At 38.0% G+C, this 21,187-nt stretch overlaps 2 protein-coding genes across 2 annotated transcripts; one reads left to right on the plus strand and one right to left on the minus strand.

The window, feature by feature from the left end:
- Nucleotides 1–126: 126 nt before the first annotated feature.
- Nucleotides 127–15,668, minus strand: LOC307154964 (protein O-GlcNAcase). Its single transcript, XM_079865214.1, has 17 exons — nucleotides 15,340–15,668; nucleotides 13,285–13,336; nucleotides 9,312–9,409; nucleotides 8,194–8,324; nucleotides 7,847–8,018; nucleotides 7,537–7,635; nucleotides 6,627–6,896; nucleotides 6,275–6,361; nucleotides 5,226–5,644; nucleotides 4,822–4,996; nucleotides 4,603–4,659; nucleotides 3,818–3,903; nucleotides 3,538–3,642; nucleotides 3,356–3,447; nucleotides 2,253–2,448; nucleotides 1,969–2,125; nucleotides 127–1,884 (listed from the first exon to the last, which is right to left on the minus strand). Exons 1-17 carry the CDS (start codon nucleotides 15,377–15,379, stop codon nucleotides 1,748–1,750), a joined length of 2,373 nt encoding a protein of 790 aa, XP_079721340.1. The 5' UTR covers nucleotides 15,380–15,668; the 3' UTR covers nucleotides 127–1,747.
- A 1,105-nt stretch (nucleotides 15,669–16,773) lies between these two features.
- On the plus strand, nucleotides 16,774–21,088 carry ccdc166 (coiled-coil domain containing 166). Its single transcript, XM_079867628.1, has 7 exons — nucleotides 16,774–16,973; nucleotides 17,075–17,128; nucleotides 17,559–17,613; nucleotides 17,741–17,885; nucleotides 18,129–18,208; nucleotides 19,996–20,172; nucleotides 20,269–21,088. The coding sequence occupies exons 1-7, from the start codon at nucleotides 16,867–16,869 to the stop codon at nucleotides 20,527–20,529; spliced, it is 879 nt and encodes a 292-aa protein (XP_079723754.1). The 5' UTR covers nucleotides 16,774–16,866; the 3' UTR covers nucleotides 20,530–21,088.
- The last annotated feature ends 99 nt before the right edge of the window (nucleotides 21,089–21,187 follow it).

The raw sequence follows: 21,187 nt of genomic DNA on the forward strand, positions 1-21,187 counted from the left end.
CTGCATGTGCTCATCTAATTGAATCGAAATTTATATACATACTGTATATATACATATATCAGATATGACTAAGGCAGTGAAATTAATATAATGTAAATATAGAACATACACATAAACAAGAGACATTTTTCCAGAAAGGAAAGATTTTAATGATGCTGTAAACACGTTTTATTCCATTATTACAAAACCTGCAGTTGTACTGTACCATAATCTTTAAAAACATTAAATGCAATCAATTTAACATTTAATATGACTACCTAAGCTTAGACCTTTCAGTGTACATATCACAATTCTGACATTAAAACCTGCAGAAATAGTAAAAGTGCTCTAAAAATGTAAAATTGGATGCCTTAAAGTTAGCATGCACAATCAAAAGTGTCTTACAATAAATGTACAAAAATACCAGAAACTATAGCGAAGCAAAACTCAAAATCAATGAGATTACATCAAAACAATATCAAATCAATGGAACAAAAAAGCAGATTTAATTTATGTTTTTTTTATGATTGCCCATGGGGATTAAAGAAGGCTATTGGTTAAAGACCAGAAGGCATATTGTTGAACTTGTGGACGGACGTGCATACAATGAGTGAGCGAGTGTGTGTATGTGTGTAAAAGGACAAAGTGAGATGGCTAGAGCTAACAATTTTGCCTCCGAATATTAGTGAGTGTGTGAGTGAGAAAGAGAGAGAATTCATTCAAAGGAAGAGCTATAAAAAGATACACCATGATTCATCAATCTTGTAGCAGTGGCGGTCAGGGCTCCTTCAGCACATTGGAGGAGCTATTATGTGTCTTCAAGAGTCTGCTTTGTGAGTATGTCCATGACTGGCTGAAGGGAAGATTGCTTGTGTATGTGCTTGTGTGTGTGTGCGTACACTGAATACAAAAGAGAAATATTGTGCTTTTTGCTCCTACAGCCATCCACAGCTGCAACACAGAAACTTCAATAAAAAAACAGCAAGTTTTATTACCTCCCAAAAGCAGAGCCAAAGGTTTGTGCGAAGACTGCGAACCAATAGGAGAGCTCCAGATGCACAGTGCAGTGAGAAAGCAAACAGAATGCTAATTAGTAAAGATGAAGCTGTAAACAAGTCATCACTATTAAATTATCATTTTGTCCCTTATGTTTTATTAGTAATGTTTTATCTGCCCCAGCTTTGACCATGAAGCCTAAAGGCCTGTTCACACCAAGTTCAATGTGACTAAATTATAATATAATCACAAAAAGTGCCTACAGACAATCTCTGATAATCCCACAACTACTATCAACTGTTTTGTTTTTCTTAAACCACATACCTATACCTACATTACACTAAATTCCTGTCCTATTATTCAATTTTGTGTTTTTTGTTAAATGTTTTCATACATTTTTACCGTGGCTTGCACTATTATAAATAAAATATTAACAAACTAAATATTTTCGCAATCTGTCCAATGCCAAATTTTAGTTAGTCTCTGAAAAGAAAATGTATCCAAACAATTTCAGAAAAGTCAGATCATAATAGTATGATATTTTTTGATCTGATCGTAGATTTGATTTCGGCATGCAGTATGCATTGTTTAATTCGATTATTTCCTGCCAAAATTCAGACCTGTGAATCGACCTTAACGCTTCACCAAGCACTTTCTAAACCCAGCCATTTTTCTACGTACAACCATAACCACAGCTCTGGTCTCAAACATGGCAACATGTTGATCTAAAAACTTGATCAAAGACTGGATCCTGTGTGTTTTGACTATCCGCTTATAACAGCCTCCCTAAAACGACGCCCTCTCTAGGTTGTGCTTCTCCACGGAGGATCTCCAGAAATCCCAACTTTGTCAGAAATTCCATCCGTAATCCATCTGTAGGCTGGACCTCGCAGAATACACCCTGTGAACCTGAGGAAGAAATACTCGGTTATCAGGGCTAATATCTTGTATAAAAGGCTAAAATGCTTCAAATTACAATCAGTGTTAGTGCACCGTTAGCTTTGAGGGCCGTTAGCAAGGCCGTGAGGAGACTACGACTGACGCTACAGTCCACCAGATCAGGAAGAGCTTCAAGCCTGAGCTGAGATGGGAAATGATATAGCAGTGAGTCTGGGTAGTCGTGTTCTTCATGGAAAAACAGCAGCGCCTCCTAGGGTTTCAGGGAGGAGAAAGTGCAATTCAAACCATGTCAGGATTAGGTTACTACTGCACCATTTTAAAAGTACTGTGGTATAGTTGTGTCTCTGTGTAGCTTTGTGTTTAGCTGTAACTCTGACCTTTGTTGCAGTGTGTCCACTGGCTCCATGGGGGCGTGAAGGGTATTTGTCCCTCATAGCAGGTAGCCAGGTGGCCTGACATCGTTTGGCAAAAGAGCGGATATCCAGAATGCCCACAGCGCACCCACATACACCTAGTTCATCCTCCAGAACTAAGCTGTACTCTGGGCACAAGGCCAGAGACGCACCCAGACACCTGAAACACAAACACAAACAGGTTGATATTTCTCATTTACCTCAACTGATTTTTTTCAAGACAAAGAATAAATATATTAAGGCATTATATTTGAGTGCAACCTCCTTTTTCAGCTATTTCCTCACAGAATCTGTCTTCCCGTTTGTGAAAAAGTTTGTGAAAGAAGTCTCTTATGCTCACCAAGGCTGCATTTGTTTGATCAAACAGTAAAACATTAAAATATCTGTTTTGTAGTTTAATATTTTTTTTAAATATCATTTATATTTGCGATGCCAAAGCTGCATTTTCAGCAGCCATTACTCCAGTCTTCAGTGTCACTTGAAATATGATGTACATTATAAATGTCTTTGATGTCACTTTTGATCAATTTAATGCATCCTTGCTAAATAAAAGTATGAATTTATTTTCTTTTTTTTAACCTTAGAGACCCCAAACGTTTTAAAATAAGAATGTATATACAGTACATACAGTGCAAAAAGTATTTAATAAAAGGGGGCAAATAATTGTTCCCAACGTGTTTTGGAGAAAAACATTTATTCATAATGTGATTTCCCCCCCACTTTCAATTCTTTTACTTAAATGAAAGGTTAGATTTTTGTTAAAATGTTAAAGTTAAAATGATTATATATTGTATTTTGATCAATGTAGTGTCATAATTTTCAAATACTTCAATCAAATAAATATTAAACATCAAATTAAATGGCTTATTTGTGTATTGTGATTCCTATTATTTCAAAGTGGAAATGTGTTGATTTTAAACTTTTTTTTATCTCAGGAATCAGAGACTGCAATTATAGATAATAGATATAGTTTCTTAATTCTTACTCAGACGGAGGCCTCTATTGAACAATAAAGATAACAGAACATTTTATATGTGGACTGTGATATGCTTGAGAGCAATTCTTGCCTGTCCCCAATGAAGTCAGGATGGGAGATGGCAGCGTCCTGGCTCGCTTTACCCCTCTGATGCAACTGATGCACCATTCGGTACAGCTCCACCTAAAGTTTTGTGAAGAAAACAACAACGATAAGAGTCATAAATGTATAATGAGGTGCGAGTCAGTGGGTTAACAAGTATGCTTGAGTCACCTTGTCTTTTTGCTGGAAAGGCCGTATGTTGTAAAGTCGAGAGGTGGGGAACAGAGGGGGAGGGTGACTGAATAACTCACTGATGGTCCCCACAGGCAGAAGCATCTGATTCACACCAACACCAGAGAAAGAAAGAAAAAAACAAGAATGAGACAGGAAAAGATCAAGTAAAAAACTGTAAAAAAAAAAACCTACACCAAATGGATCTGGCAATTTATACTAATTTAATGAAATTCATAACTTTTTTTTTAGACTGAATCATTAAATATGTCATTCCCACCTGCACCTCTCCAGACAGCCCCCCTTTAAACACCCATGGCTCCGCCTCCACACCATGTAGCTCCGCCCCTGAGGAAGCTCCACACCCTGTCAACAATCTCAAAGCATCAATCATCAACAATATCAAAGCGTCAGTTTTTATGCATCATGCTACTGTTCAATAGTTTGAGGTTAGTCAAATTTTGTTAATGTTTTTAAATGCATGAAGTCTCTGCATTTATTTGATAAAAAAATAAACAGAGTAAAAACATCAAAATAGTGGAATATTATTAAAATTTTAAATATCAGTTTTCTCTTTTTTAAATATTTGAAAATGCAAAGTATTCCTGTGATGGCAAAGTCGAAGTTTCAGCAGCCATTACTCCAGTATTCATTCTGATTTGGTGCTCAAAAAACATTTCTTTTTTATTATTAATGCTGAAAACAGTTGTGTTGCTTAATATTTTTGTGGAAACCGTGATAAAAAAATTCCAGGATTCTTTAAAGATTAGAAAGTTCAAAAGAACAGCAAAAAATAAATACTTTGTAACATTATAAATCTCTTTACTATACCTTTTCCATCAATTTAATGACTCCTTGCTGAATAAAAGTATTTTAAGCAAAAGATTCTTTCAAAAAAAGGTGTTACTGACCCCAAACTTTTGTACAGAAGTAGCGCAAGAGAACATAACTAGTCAATGATGACTTAAATTTCTGTATTTTCCTCACACAAAGCTAGTATATGGCTTCAGAAAACTATGCAGAAATTAATGTGCTACAGTATATATGTGCATGTTTGACACTCACAGTGGAAGCAGTTTTTCCAAGAGTCTAGCGGAAAACCTTCACTCAGAATACGACCCTCTGTGAAAGGAAATATGCTTGTGAAAAGATGGGAGACGAGGGTGGGAAACTGGAGGGAAGGGCGATCTACAGGACAAAACTCCAATGGTGATTCACACTCAAAATACATGAAAAGACAAGATCCTCTCTTCTTAATCATCCATTCTACATTATCTCTCTCACCTAGCCAGCAGATGAAGGCCTTGGCCACCAGCAGGGTGTTTCTCAGGTCCCAGATGTAAGGGTAAAGGTCATAAAGAACAGCCCTATTGATGCTGTTCACAACAGCACTGTGCAGTATTGCCACATCATCACACACGGCCAGGAAACGGCCTGCACGGGCCCGCCAGTCCTCTACCTGAGAGAGCAAGAGAAGCATTAACAACAGAAAACACAAAGTACAACACATTCCATATTAAATACAAATATTTAAATAAATAATTGGGGTTGTCGTGCACATTAAACACATATTATGAACTACATCCAGGTTGAATCATTACTTTAATTTCAGTAGCATTCACAAACAGATCCAATGACATATGAATCAGTGGTGAATCGAAAATATTTAATAAAAAGGATGTTCTCACCTTCTGTGGCGAGGCCTTCTTGCCATTGCGGTTGACACTGACGCAGTGACAGTTGGCTTTGAGCCACGTGAGGTCCTGCAGGAGATTCTGAGCGGGTGGCCCGTGTTCATGTGGCAGGTAGTACAGGCCCACCAGCAGCCGGACCTGGGCCTCGCTGAGAGGAGCCCTCCCAGAACACAATCCCCTTCTAGAGCTCTTTTCATGGCTGGTGCTCCTGGAGACCTGGTTCTCCCCAGCTTTCAGATCCTGGCTCATAACCGGGTCTGCTGGGATTTCATCGCTAGCAAGAGCCCCTGTGCTCTGGGAAGAGGTTATGGGACATTTGGGCTGGGCTTCACATTGATTGTCTGAGCTATCGGAGGACTTTGATTTAACAGAGAGTTTTGAGAGCTTGGGGTCTGTTGGCCTCAACTGCCGTCCTAAAAGAAAAATTTCAGAAACTTGTGTGAAATAACTGAATTAAAAACTGAATAACTAGCTGAAATACGTTGAAGTATTAGAATTACTAAAACTACATATACTTTTAAAAACTATAAACATTAAAGCTAAATAGAAAAATATTAAAGCTAATTCAAAATATGTAAAAATACAATAATAGTATAAATAATACTAAAATAACACTGTCCAAAATCAATATAATATAATAATTTTTTTATTACATTTTATTACATAATAAAGAAAAACTAAATTAATTAAATGTACATTCATGTACATTTTAAAAAAGTTTTTAGGTTTTAGGATTAATTTAAATGCAACAATTTATATTACAGTGATTTATTATTATAAAATATGTATTATTATTATTAATGGTAAAGTGATTTTTTAATTCAGTATTTTATTGTTACAATAACTACATCTTTAAACATGAATTGAACAGCTAAAAAAAAACTAAAAAACATTTTATTCCTACTTGTGAATACACGCATGTATTAAACTCAGATGTGATCAATAGTTTTAAAGGTACAGTTTTTTCAATTTCTATCCCAGTTGAATATGGGTGTGCTAACTAATATAAGGGTGTAAAAACTGTGTAAGGGTGGATGTTGTACCAGGCTGTAGAGGAAGGCTGAGTTCCTTCATCCAGTCTTGCAGGGCGGCTGACAGCGCTCTATCCACACGATAGGCCTCTTCATCACCTACAGAGGTCAAACTGTGTCAGCAAGGAGCAGAATGTTCCTTTATACACTTTAATTTACTTTTTTACATTTATGCATTTGGCAGATGCTTTTGTCCAAAACAACTTTCCTTGCATTCAAGATATACATTTTATCATTCATGCATTCCCTGGGAATCAATCTCAAAGCCTTGGCACTGCTTTTTTCATGCTATAATATTTGAACTTCTCCCTGTTCTCATTCCTCTCTATCCTCCTTTACTCTGTACGCCCCATTCTGCTCTCACCTTTCCCCTCTTCCTTCACTTCTTTATGCCAGCTTCCCAAGGTATGCAGAGGGATGAAGTTGGCTTCAAACTCGCAGTTTGGATTAAGCAGCAGACCCCTCAGATGAGACCTGAGTCCGGGGGGCCGGCCCTTAAAAGGCCCCAGGAAGACACGTCGGGAGTCATAATCATTAGCATGGAGGTTGTCCCAAATGAGTGGTGGCCGTCGAAGCACCATCTGAACCTCTGCTAATGATTCGGCACTCAGTTCCCTTGATATCACCTTATTTCCTACAGGAGAGTGAAGGACACATATGTAATGTTAAAAATGTGGTTTACGTTTATGTAACAAACTGAAATTAGCTATGTTTCCATCCACCTATTTTTATGCCCATTTTGGGACATCGCATAAAAAAATTATGAAAATGCCAAGATGCGGATAAATTCTAAAAAATGTGCATAAAAAACAGAGGATGTGATTGGATAAATGGACCAGTGGACCTCACCTCATGTTGGGTTTGGTCATTCTGAAATGCATGAGCCAAAGTCTGTCATCAAAAAGGTTGGCTGGAATTCCCTCCCAGAAGCTTCTCACATGATTGCATTCACAAACACCAGCCATCCGAACGCAAGATAACATCACAGCGTTCATGGCATTATGTCTGCGCGCTCTGATGATGTACAAAAAAGAGCCACAGTGGCTTCCCCGATTACACCAACTTCTATTTTTATTACATACTGCATATTTTGTGCCAATTTTGTAGGAAGTAACAATTTTATTCTCTTGAACACATGGGATGGAAACTGTGCTTTATTCGCAAATGTTTTATGCGATATTCTAGTTTTGCGTATAAGTTAAATTTGCAACTTTGGATGAAAACATAGCTATTGTGTGTGAATTTTTAAAGGACACACTGCACATGTCTCTCACCGGTCCAGATGACAGAGATGCCAGGGAGAAGATCCTCCCCAATCATCAGCATGTAGGGAGACTTTGACACGCTAGGAGTGCACAGAGAACTACAGTACTCTAGAGAGAAAAGAAATAACAGCACAGTACTGTTTTATGGGAAGGAATGAGAGAAAAATGTAAGGAAAGACAGTGAGAATGTAGATGGGGTATTAAGACGAGAAAAGCAGTATTTCTTATCTTCTAAGGTATCATTAAGTGAATTTGTCACTCCATTAAAATGATTTTTGTCCTACTGAACTAAGCTTGATATAATTATGTATCGGCCTACCAGTGGGACAGAAAAGGAAGACAGGTGGTTCCCCCAGGAAACGGAAGATCTCATTGGCCACGGTGACCTGGGCGTGAGCGAATGAGGAAAAGGCCTCTGTATCTGACTGGCACATGGAGTGATCAATGTCATCAAATAGGAGGGCAAAAGCCTGACAGCCCAGGTCTGACACCTAGTGGTGAAATTAAAGAGAACAAGTTCACATTCATGAACTTTACAAATGAGTCAAACAGCAAAACAATTGTGCAGATGCTAAAGTTGGAACAATATTAACATGAAATAAACTGTAAAAGTGTCTTTGATCACAACAAAAGATACCGAGGCAGAAAACAAGTGAGTTTGCTTACCTGTCTGAGTTTGCGTTTGAGTAGTGTGAGGTCACAAGAGCTGGAGAAGACGATGTCCTGACCCGGAGAAAGAGCGTATACAAACGTCAGACCCCTCGACTCTGCTTCACACACCAGAGCTTTCAACTGAGCTGGAGACAGTGAGAGAATGAGAAAGTGAAAGGTTTCCAGGTGTGATATGGCCCTAAAAAACTGTCATGGATAAAAGCTAGCATGTCAAATATGGCACCTTTATCATTCTGGAATTGCACTATATTATTGCAATACTAATGATTCATTATTCATTACAATAAATATATCAAGTTTTAGACAGGTTATGATATGAAAGTACAGGTTATAATATGAAAGCCTACACTGTAAAAAATGATATGATCAATAAGTTATGAAGACATGTTTTTACATTGCTTTAACTCAACAAAATAAGTTATTTTTTATAAGTTATACAAGATTCAACTAATTTTTTTAAGTGGGTTTCACCCAAAAATGAAATTTATGTCATTAATTACTCACCCTTGTGTAATTCAAAACCCGTAAGACCTTCGTTCATCTTTGGAACACAAATTAAAGATATTTTTGATGAAATCCGAGAGGTTTCTGAACCAGCCATGCAGCAACACCACTGCACCTTTCAAGGCTCAGAAAGGTAGCAAAGACATCGTTAAAATAGTCCATGTGACTACAGTGGTTCAACCTTGATGTTATGAAGTGACAGACTACTTTTTGTGCGCAAAATCAAAAATAACGACTTTATTCAACATTTTCTTCTCGTCTGTGTCAGTCTCCTACGCTGCTGATCTAGTAAACACAGTCAAAGACTTTAAAGGGACTTTGACACAGTGCAGCTCATAATTGGCAGGCTCCAGCGTCAGCATCACACGCATGCATTGTGGTGCTCACGTGAACAGCGTCGACCAATAATGAGCTGGCGTTCTGACGTAGAACCCAGAAGCGGGTTTGGAATGACATGAGGATGAGTAATTAATACAGAAATTTCATTTTTGGGTGAACTAACCCTTTAAGCTGAAATAACTTAAACATCCAAGTTGATTGTACTTAAAACCTTTTTTTTTTTTACAGTGTATTAACAAAAGTACAGTAACCCCCATACTTCAACATACCCTCTTCCTCTGCTGAATAAACTTCCCTCCACAGTAACCTGTGCTTCAGATCATCTTTAGGACCATACAGATATGTGTTCAAACCCCACATCTGCATCCTGAAAGGGACAATGGGTGCATCATAATAAGAAAAATAATTTCAGAATTTAGAATGGATCATGTTTTAAGAATATTGTGTAAGAAGAGAGCAAGACACGACAGGGAGAAAGAGAGAGAGACAGGCAGAAAATAGAGACATGCATCTCTTGATGATCTTGCATTATTGATGATCTTGCATAATTAATAATATAAGAGGTCACATTTCCTGCAGAGAATGAGTCTGAGTTTAAAAACAGCAAATGGTCGATTCCTTTGCAGAGAATTTTTTTTTCGGTCTGTGGTCTGTCCCTCTATGAATTTCAATCTATCTGTAAAGAAAAATAATTTATCTGCAGTGCAATATTTTATTGTTATTTTTAGTACAACCATTTCAATACCATGCCAGTGACAATGTCCTCTAAACAAATACTGTAGGAAGATCATGATTACTTGATAAAGTTAATAATGGTTGATAATGGAAGATCATGTTTTAACTTGAACATTGAAGACCCAAGGGATAATGTTTCAATTAACTCCTTTTTATGATATGAAGGTCACATTAAAACTAGGGAACTTCTCATCATGCCTTCATTGTTTGTTTTTGCTATTTTTAATTGAATTATTTAAACCCAAATCTTAATAGTAAAATCTTTCATTCGAAAAAAACTTTCAATCTACACAATGGGCCCTATCATACACCCGGCACAATGCGGCACCAGGCGCGACGTAAGTGTTTTTGCTAGTTTCAGCCTGACACAGTTATCTTTTTCACGTCCTGTGCCACGTTGTTTAAATAGCAAATGCATTTGTGCCCATCTGTTCGCCCATGGGCATGCTGGTCTGAAAATGAGGTGTGTTCTGGAGCATTGTTGGTGCGTTGCTATTTTGAGGCAACTTAAATAGACTTCGCCATTGACCAACTGAAACCTGGTCTAAAGTCAATGGCGCAGTATTTTGTTATTTTTATTTAAAGGGCGCATTAGTAATATACACCTATAGGCGGGTCCACAACGTGCATACACTCTGCTTATTACACACAATGCACAGCAGCACACAAACTAGAAAAATATTACAAATAAAAGGATTACAATGTAAAAGATTCATATTGTGTACATAAAGATAGGGTAGAATCCGGCTTGTCCCGTAGATGGTCTGCTTGCGCGACGAGCTGATCCATTTCCTAATATACTGGCAACTGGCTTTTAATGGGAATAGGAAATGACACTCTGATTGGTTTATTGCACGTTAAACCCAAAACACACCCTATACTCATTAAAAGAATAGGGACAACTATTTAAGACCATGCGCCGAGCGTGCCGACCATTTTCCCCCTCGTTAAACTAGCAAAAGTGGATTTGGACACGGCCTAAGTGCACTTGCGCCATGCGCTTTAGACCATGCGCTTAGATCGTTAAAATAGGGTCCAATGAGTGAAGAAATTGTTTTAATTTTTCCCTTTAAAAAAAAAATTTAAATAAAAGTTTGTACGTGGTAATCAGCATGCCAGTGAGATGAAATATAAGATACTAAATGTGAAGAAAATAAATACAAATGACAAGTTAATTCACCCCAAAATTGAGGGCGAGTAATTAATGACAGAATTTTGGGGTGAACTAACACTTTAATGTAAATTTCATAATCTAAAATATCAAATAAAAAAGTTAAAATATCAATATTTTAATGCATCATTTACAATCCAGCCCTACATTTGCTAACATTATTAAAAACATATTATTTAATACTACTTACTTACCAAACATAAAATGCCAGCTATTACATAAAATTGAAGACAAAGGAGTAGGCCATTTGTTTAAATGAAATAATGTGAAAAGTGTTGTAAGAGAGTTTATTTTATAATTCTCAACAAGACAAGTAAAAAACTGAGATAAAACAAGGTTTGTACAAAATCATTCAATTTCACAAGTGTCTGTGTGTGTGTGCGTGTGTGTGTGTGTGCTCTCATGAGAAAAGCAGACTCCCTAAATAGACTGAGGCTGAGTAAGTGATTGTCTAAAATATTAAAGAATCTCCCCAAATGTTAACCTCAAGCAAACGTGTGTGAACAATCAATCAATCACACACACACACACACACACACACACACACACACACACACACACACACACACACACACACACACACACGCAAAGCTAATTTTGGGTCTCTCCCTCTCTAACCTATTTAAAATGCTAATACACAGATAGAATCTATCCTTCTCTCATTTCTCATTTCATTCTCCCCCTCTTCCCCCCTCCTTTTTCTCCTATTTCTATTCCTTCATCTACTGCATCAGCACAACCGCTCCGCTCTCACTCAAGCGTGTAAAAGTTCTCATCCCCCTTCTTTCGCCTGCACTATTAATCTTTTCATCCAGGGCTGAGTTTGGACCAATGCTTGTTTGTGTGTGTGTGTGTGTGTGTGTGTGTGTGTGTGTGTGTGTGTGTGTGTGTGTGTGTGTGTGTGTGTGTGTGTGTGTGTGGATACCCTCTTGCTCATCTCCTTTCTTCCTGTGTGTCCAGATGGATTCCCATGCACCCTAATTTCTGTCACTGATCAGAACCACAACACAGATATGAACATATATGTACACGGGCCAGTGTGAAAGAGTTTTGCGCCATTTGATGGAACTGTTGCTTGCCCTTCTAAATCAGTTATATTTTACATAGTAATCCATTGTTTAAAGATCTATGAAGATGTCATGTAATTATATAGCTGTGTTGCCATATAATATTCATATTCCCTTATATCAAAGAATAAGAAATGGGAAAGAATGAGTGAATAATATGCAATAAATCATAATTAATATATTTTTTTTTTAAGTTTAAGATCATAAGAATCTGTACTAAGCCAAGGGGAGGAGAACTTGAGTTCAGAATCAAACACAGATCTGCCAGTCCATGCCAGCTCACTGGGTAAAGTGTGAGTTTCTTCATAATGCAGCAGCAGAGAGAGAAAAACTGCTTTATGACTGAAAGGGAGCAGGGACTGAGACGCAACACAGGACAGCATACAGTATACCTGTTTTAGATGCCGGTGTGTTGGTCTCACCATTAGGCTTCTTAGCTATACCTAAACCATGAAGGTTGGTTCCTCGGTTAACCAGCTTGACCAACTCAGTTTTGCTGGCATACATAATGACTACCAGCTAGACCAGCTCTAAACCAGATCAGAATAGAAAGATTGTCTTTTCAGCAGGGATACATATCTACAATCTGTCGTTTCTTTGTCTTTCATTAAACCACTGTATGACATTTATTATCCTATTAGCTCAAAGACTCACTATATAACACAACAACAACAATTGTTATTATTATCATCATCATCAAATAATATATCAAATAACAAATGAGAAAGAATGAATCAAGCACAAGCTATTATTTTTTTTTAAATTACGTTTAAGAAAATAAAACCTAAAATAATAATATAAATTTCAAATAAATGTTTTATTATTATTATTAGCATCTTATTTCTATGTCTTGCTCTTTTTCTACTTCACCCTTTCTCTGATTCAAAGATGCAAGGGAAAATGGACTTGTTCCTTGCCATTGGTTTCATCATGGTGTATAAAGATGTGTGAAACTGTGGCTCAGTGGAGTCATGCTGGCACCAATGTCCAGCCATTAGTCATAAAAAGCCATTTGTCTCTCTGCCCACAGGCTTTTACACCTCTGCAACACACCAGCTGCTCTGTGCTGCCCCCTGGGCAGCCTTACTGCACTGCTCTGATACCACCACGTTACCAACATGATCCAAATCAATATTGCATATTACATTGTATAACCCCAGACTTATAATATGTAATATTTTGTGTTCATTTAGTAATACAAGTGCATATAAAGAGCAATCTCATCATCCCATTTAACTGTGTGTGTGTAGTCACTGATCCAATACTCACCATTGAAATAGTACCTTCCTTTGTTCCATTGACCAGGGTCTCCCATAGAAACCTAAGGAGTAGAGTATATATATATCACACATGCAGACACATACCTGATTTTTTTTCTCCATTTACACAAGGCAGCATTTCATAACCATCACAAATCTTCAGTATTTCTGTTCTTTTCCACCTCCTCTTCACTGCAACCCACTCAAAACAGGCAGGTTTTGGGCAGACTCTGAAATATGGGCTTGGCGCATCCATCCCATACTGGACCCATTATATAATACTGGCCAGGGTCATCACCAGAGGTATGAGGCACTCTTAAGCAAATAATCTGCATAGTTTTAAGGGTTGTCTGATGACTAATCACAAAGTTTATACATATATTCCACTATTTTTACAGTGTTTTCTGTACAACATTTCACAGAGACTGCCGTGACAAAAGTCTTGGATTTGCTCTGAACACTCTTTCTGTCTAAGTGGGTAGTTCTTGGCCAGAATAAGCTGCGATAAGAAGCAGATCTTTTTGCGAAAACAGCCTCCATTGGTTTCTGCTTGCTTGTGCATTGATTAATTGTAATTCATGAAATAAAAGCATTTATAAAACTATGGTACATATCATTAAATACGTTACATCCATATCCACATTTTCACGCATCCATCCTCAATACCTCTACTACTGAGAGCTAATGAATACATTTTGAAAAATTCCAAAAACTTTTATAAGTTGTCACTGACAGTGTTTGGGATCACACATCTTTATGTCGTTCTAGCATTCTATAGATTTTGCTGCATTAGGAAAGACAGTGGTTGGTTATAATTTATTATTCATGTTGGCTGCCATGCTGATGGAAAAACATACCACATATTTTCCTGCTTGATTTGCTTCAGTAATTATGAATATGAAGTGATTGGCCCTACTGGTATGTGAACAATACAGTAGCTTAACAGAAAATAATGATGTTAATGTTCATAATATCTTAATATCGAATGCCTTGTAGTCACATTTAACAGATTAGAGATGGGCAATGGAGGCCAGCTAGTGAGAGCTTTGCAGGTAAAACCTCACTCCCCTGATCTCAAGAGGCAGGCTAGCGGATGCAGTCTTTAGCGTAATTGTTAGCGCGCCCGCTTCCCATGCCAGAGACCCGGATTCGAATCCCGCTCAAAGGGGGTAGAGTCAGACTGGTTACACAACGATATAAACAAGCAGTTGAAACTTGTTATATAGTATGTAGGCCTATCTCTAATCTTGTGTATATATGTGTATGCAAATAATGTTGGATATACTTAAAATCCAACTTTATACAGTATATAATCACATAGCCGAGATTTGCTATATAATAGGCATCATTTTACGTAAGTGCACTGTGTGTAAGTTAAGCTGGATTTACTTATAATAGCCTAAATCTACTTTAATATCACTTTAGCTTTGATGTTATAGATCATAAAGTGTGACTCCCCTCTTCACTTCCACTAGTTCTAGCTTCAAGTTTGCAGCTGTAAAACATGTGGGTCAGTAAGAAAAAGCTACTGGAATCCCGCAGGGTTCTCTGGAGAGAAGAGACAAATTGCCCACCGAGCCAATAATGTGACACTGAGCTACAAACAAGAGTAAGGCCAATTAGGAGATATGCACAACATGCATGTGTGTGTGTGTGTGTGTGTGTACAGTGGATGGAGATGGAGATGTGTGTGTGTGTGTGTGTGTGTGTGTGTGTGTGTGTGTGTGTGTGTGTGTGTGTGTGTGTGTGTGTGTTACGGTTTCTGGCCAGCTGCTTCCTATCAAACTCCAGTATAAATATGGAAATAAATACCCAGGATGCTCCACGTCGGGTTAGTAAGATGAATAACATTGCACTACTAGCCCATAAATGAGAAATTGGTTATTTTAAAGGTTAATTATATGTGTCAGTATAGCGTGGTGCTTATTTTTCTTTCCGTAAACAATTGTAGTAAATAATGCTTCGAAGATAGCCACACCAATTCACGTTAAACATGCATTTTAACGAATACATATTTGTGGCTCCCTGACAAGCATTCAGAAAAATAATGTGTGCGTAAACTTACCCTCAACAACCCCGCATAAAAACTCGTGTCGTCCCTCCATCGTCGCTATGATTGTCTATCAGGATGCGGATTCAGTCTCTCCGGACTGAAGTCTTCAGCCGCGCATCCTCCCCTCCGACACACACAGAGCGCGTGAACTGAAACCGCAAGCCATGAAGAGACAAAAGAATTGCGTTTTTTATTGCAGTTATGTGTTGTTGTTGTTTTCAATCTTCAAACATTGGAAAACTATCAAACGTGGACGTTTCTTGAGTAGGCTATGTGAGCTCGATTCTGCCTCCTGTCTATTCGCTCAGTGCACTCTACGCATTGTTGCCAGATCTCTCAAGAGAAACAAGCAACATGATAACAATAATGGTTTGAAAGAAAGAAAGAAAGAAAGAAAGAAAGAAAGAAAGAAAGAAAGAAAGAAAGAAAGAAAGAAAGAAAAAGAAAAAGAAAAAGAAAGAAAGAAAGAATATACACCATCCTAGGTGTTTATGACTTCTTTCAGCCAAACACAATCAGAGTTATTAGAAAAAAATATCCTGGCTCTTCCATGCTTTATAATGGGAGTGAATGGTACCTTGTTTTTTTGAAGCCCAAAAAAGCACATCCATTCTCCAGGGGGTTGATAAAAATAAAAAATAAAAATATTTATAACTTTATAAACTATAATGACTGGCTTCCGGTTATACATAAGTCCAGTTCCAGTGGAAGAGTGGCCTTTGCTTTGACCCGACGCATACGTGATGAATGGGGAAGTGGAAGCACAGAGGATAGAGAAAAACTGAACACCAGTCACGAATTAGAGCTCTAAAACAAGAAATTTTAACGAGAAATGTCGGAGGAGCTTGAGTTTGTTGCCCCAGTTTGTTTGAACCGTGACAAGCGTCAAAGCTTACGCTACTCCTACAGTGCATGCTACGTCATACGCTGGAGCTCAACTCTCTCATGAATGCGCTTTACCCCCTAATGATTACGGTTTATAAAGTTATAATGGATATTTTTCTTACAAAATATTATATAATTTGCGCGATGTAAACAATGTGAACCATTTTGAGGGATATCGTACAATATGCGTGAGATTCCCGGACCAATCGGGAGAGGTGGAATGTGTCTGTATCCCATTTTTGTAAGAGACAAACAAGAAAAACAAGTCCAAAGTAGTTTATAATATGCGGACATGGCAACATTGACTCTACCGGTAAAGCATTTTGCTCCACCAAGCGGTCAGCGTGTATAATATCAACACAACAAATATCAATCACTGCTGCCTGTTCACAATTTGATTTTCCTAAATAAAATGTAATTTAAATTAGAATTAATAATAAATCGCGTAGGCGCTGGATATTAGTGGTAGAAATAGATTATTAAAACTCGTTTTGGATTTAAAGCGAATGTTAGGCCTATGTCTGGTTGTCTTGGTTACACAGTGCAACCAACTGTGGGAGTGGAAAACGGCGCATGAACTTAATACGTTAGATTTCCTTTTGTCGTTGTAAGTGTGCTGTATTCGAGATAACAACCTGTCTAGGAGGTTTCAGGATGTCATCAAAGAAGAAAAGCGAGTCAAAGCACCAAAAGGACGCAAATGTCTCGGCTGAGAGCGCAGAACAGAGTGAATCACAGAGACAGATGCTGTTACACAGGGAGTGAGTTGCCTGGACTCTGTAGTAGAGATCCAAAGAACAGTTTAAATCACTTTTGAGGTAGACTGTTCATTAATCTAGTTAATATTGCTTTGCATCCATAGATATGATACTCTTACTGAGAACCTAAGCACACTGAAGAGGAGAGTTGAACTACTGTATCCTTTTGCACAAACAGTAACAAAATTCCTTGCTGAAACCAGCCTACGACTTTCCACTGGGTACATACAAAACACACTTTCTCTAGTCTTTCACACACTAGTATCCACGAATGACATTTCCTCACTCTATGTAAGTGAAAGCGGTTTTCACACTTGTGTTTCTGCCAGAGAATGCGGCCGTGTAAAACACATTAGCATTTAACTTGCTGTATTTTGAAGAGTGCGCATGTGCGTGGAAATGACCGAAAGCTTGATGAAGCCGTACAGTATGGACAGCCTACTGCAATATTGTAAACGCACCAACCTTGTGTTTTCATGTCGATTGACCAATAATACTAATGCAGTCCAGCCAGTAGCTCAAATTGACAGATGTTATGGATCTGCATTTGTGTTAATGTTTGACAGTTTAACACACAATCAACTCCAGACGTAAAGAAAATGAGTTTCTTCAGAACGAGGTAGTTCAGACACGTAAAGAAAATGTAAGTTCTCACAAATTAACACAACTGTTTTTAAAAATTAATATTAATTATAAATTATCATCATAATAATTAATAATATTTGTTCTTGGCCTGTATATAAAATCATAGTCATTCTCATTTTGTGCAGGCAGAGTACATCTCATATCTTTCTATGGCGGCAGAGAAGAGACAGAATGCTGTAGTCACTCTGAGTGATCAGAGCCATCAGGAACTTGAGGAGCTGCAGAGACAGAGACAGAACATGCAGGATAAACATGAGGAGAAGAAGAACGGTAAGACAAGTGTGTATGTATCTGTACAGGAAATGAAGGCTAATCGTAATCGTGTGGTTATATTTTCTGTAAATGACTGAAAATGTAGTGTGTAATGCCCATACATTATTACAAGTCATTTTACCAACAACAGGTACAGTCAATTGCTCACTTCAGTTAGTTAGCCAGATAGTAGCTACTTGGTTAGATTATAACATCTGAAACATCGATTGTTGCACTTCAAGTGTGTTGTTGTGTTTTCAGAGTTGCAGAGAGAGATCCTGCAGATGGAAAATCAGCTGGCCAAGCTAAATATCGAAATTGCAGACCTAAAAGAGGTTAAGGTAGCAGGATCTCTCTTTTTTATTATTCCTTTTTTGTGTGTATGTGTGTGTGTTTGTACAGTTGAATTAACCAAATTAAATGAGAAATATTACGAAAAGTTTGTTGTACTTAATTGAAAAAAGTTAAGTGAACTCAATAACTGATTATATTCATGGGAGGGTAGGTGATTTGTTCCAGAAACATTTTTTGTTATGCTGGTTGAAAGTCTCTTTGCATCCTAATTGCAATCACTAATACATTTAGACCACTAGTTATGTGGTCTAAATGTATTTATATGTATATCATCTGTTGAAGGCGAATTACCATAAAATGTTCAACCAATCATTGCAATCAGTTCGAATGCAATGATACGATGTCCTACCTGCCTGTCAACGTATGTATTTTATTACCTCCGGTCACCCTGCTCACGCAGACATCACACGTCATCAGCGTGTTTCATGCTATGCAGAGTTAAGGTGATGATACACAGGGAAACTTTTTGAGCAATGTTGATGGGCAATCTAGCCGAGCGATTGTTCCTTGGGCACTTTCACATTGAAAATGGGCAATACATTTCTATCTGGATAATTTAGATGGGTCGTGGGCCCTGTGTCTCATCTGGTTGCCCATTGACGGCAACACTGCCCGGCAACATTGCTCAAAAAGTTGCCCTGTGTATCATCACCTTTAGACAGACGTCAGTCACCGAGCACGGCAACCGAAAACAGCAGCTACATTTTACAGTTCCTCCTTACCAAAACAACAATTCACTCCATAACTACTAGAAGAGATGGAAACTTGTGACGTTATACTCTGAGTGGTTTATGACTCGAATTCATGCATTTCAGTGGCAACACTATCAATTCCGAAATGAATCTGCAGCTGTCAGCTGGTACAAGTCATTGCTCTTTGAGTTGTTTATGTTCATTATTATTTTAATGTAATGTGCTTTGAGACATGAGGTAGTTTAAAGCCGTCTCAAGTCTCGTGGCGCTTTTGTTTGCTCCCTGCTGTACGTGTTCATGTGTTCTGAAGGATGCGTGGGTTTAGACAGCACTCTGAAGGGAGGGTGGGATATTATGCTTTTAAAGCTAGATTGCTATTGCTAGCCTTTCAGAAAATGAAACCCTACCCTACCTTTCAGCTGAACTTAAATGGAATGAGTTCAGCAGAGTTCTAGTTCCCAGCATGCTTCGCGTCAGACTGCCGACGGAGAATAAATGTTAAAATTAAGTGTTATTTTGTCTGTTTTGTCTTAGTATTTAATCTTCTGTTATGTTGGGGCTTATAGGGTCTTTGTTATGTTGTGTTTTGTAGCTGTGTTTTGTAGTCTATAATTTAGTGTTTTACCATTGTAGTGAACAGTGGAGCCTGTGGTTAGGTGGAGGATGGACTGCACTGTTTGTAGACTATGTAAATGACATGTTCCGTACATGCACATGTATAGTGATCTGCTGCATCCAAAATCGAATACTTTCCTACTATATAGTAAGTGAAAAACAGTACGACAAAAGTGTAGTATGTCTGAATACAAAGTATTAGAAAAACACTAGGCGAAAAGTTCCCAATGACCCACTACCAAAGCCACTTAATTTATTCATTCAAGCTGCTTTGAAATGATGTGTATTGTGAAAAGCGCTATACATATAAATGTGAATTGAATTGAATTTTCAAAGCTCATGTGCTGTATAGGTTCTGAAATAGTGTCAGCATTTTCATATAGTTGAGGATTACATAATTGTTTTTATTCTGCACTGAGATGGAATGGCTTTTTATATACATATTTATGTATTTGTGTTTGACATAGACTCTACAACAGCAGCAGTTGTGTTGTATCACTGAGCTGGAGAGGGAGCTGACTTCTTTGCAGTGTCATCATTCAAAGACTCTGGTTGCTCTCAAGGCTGATTTCAGTAGAAAGATGAAGAGCCATGTGCAACAGGCAGAAGACCAGATGCAAGCTTGGACTATCTCAGCCAACAAGGTGAGTGAATGCTAGTTGTGAAGTCAATCAGCATGGTGGTTTGTCAAAGCACCATGGGAGGCACTGAGTCAAGGCATTTTCTCTTCCCCCTCCCAGGAGGCATCTCACAACATGATGTCCTATACAAAAAAGGTGTATCAGGAGAATAAAAGCCTGTGTGAGGAGTTTAAAAACATTTTCCAGAGACATGAGGCGCTACACAGTCAACGGGATGCTCTACTGAATCATCAACGACAACTGTTGCTGGAGCGAGAGTATGTGCAGAAGCTTCGCACCCAACGTGTTTCCTCATCCTCAAAATCCACAACACCAGCGGGTGCAAACAACAAAGAACACCCCCGGAGCAACCACCAATAACTGGAGCCAGTTCAATTACAGTACAAGGGAATTGTTCATGTCATTTTTCCCCAGTCAATTTCAATAAACATATGAATACATTGTAAGACTCGAGAAGAATTTGCTGAATGAAATGAGAAAAATAATGCTTTTTTTAGTGATCTCTATATATCTCAGTAGACCAAGATACAGAAAGAGCGCCAGTTGGTCCCATAGTTTGAAAATTGTGAAACGCATACACAAAGAGGTGTATCGATAGGTGTAACAGACGTAGGCCAGTAAAAGCTGTGCGCGTTTCACTCATTCCCCTGATCTCAAGGTGCTCTAGCGACAGACATTAAGAGGTTGTGGGTTTTAGCCTCTTTGTTAGAGCGCCCGCCTCCCACACCGGAGACCACAGTTCTCATGAGGAGTCCCGCTCGGAGCGTTTAGGGTAGAACCAGTTATATAGGCATCAGTTCAAGTGGCACTTTTCTCAAATCTTGTTAAAATTCTCAAATTAATTTTTCTTGTATAAACACAATACCAATGAAGTTTGTGTACAGTTTATTTTTTTCACTCATTAAATGGTGTAAAGAGCACTTGCTGTGCTGCACTTATGTAAACAAAAATATTCTCTATTTTCGAAAAATATCTCTCTTTTTTGTCCATACAATGAAACTCAGTGGGGTCTAATGTT

This window comes from Squalius cephalus (assembly GCF_949319135.1).
Source record: "Squalius cephalus genome assembly, chromosome: 3".
Classification (NCBI taxonomy): domain Eukaryota; kingdom Metazoa; phylum Chordata; class Actinopteri; order Cypriniformes; family Leuciscidae; genus Squalius; species Squalius cephalus.

What these genes read in the sequence shown, in the direction of transcription:
- LOC307154964 (XM_079865214.1), bottom strand. Translation starts at nt 15,379, where the DNA reads ATGGAGGGACGACACGAGTTTTTATGCGGGGTTGTTGAGG. An exon ending in TTTATGCGGGGTTGTTGAGG is followed by an intron (nt 13,337 to 15,339) that starts GTAAGTTTACGC and finishes TCTACTCCTTAG; the next exon opens with GTTTCTATGGGAGACCCTGG. An exon ending in CTTCCTTTTCTGTCCCACTG is followed by an intron (nt 7,636 to 7,846) that starts GTAGGCCGATAC and finishes TTTTCTCTCTAG; the next exon opens with AGTACTGTAGTTCTCTGTGC.
- ccdc166 (XM_079867628.1), top strand. Translation starts at nt 16,867, where the DNA reads ATGTCATCAAAGAAGAAAAGCGAGTCAAAGCACCAAAAGGACGCAAAT. An exon ending in CAGACCTAAAAGAGGTTAAG is followed by an intron (nt 18,209 to 19,995) that starts GTAGCAGGATCT and finishes TGTTTGACATAG; the next exon opens with ACTCTACAACAGCAGCAGTT. An exon ending in GGACTATCTCAGCCAACAAG is followed by an intron (nt 20,173 to 20,268) that starts GTGAGTGAATGC and finishes TCCCCCTCCCAG; the next exon opens with GAGGCATCTCACAACATGAT.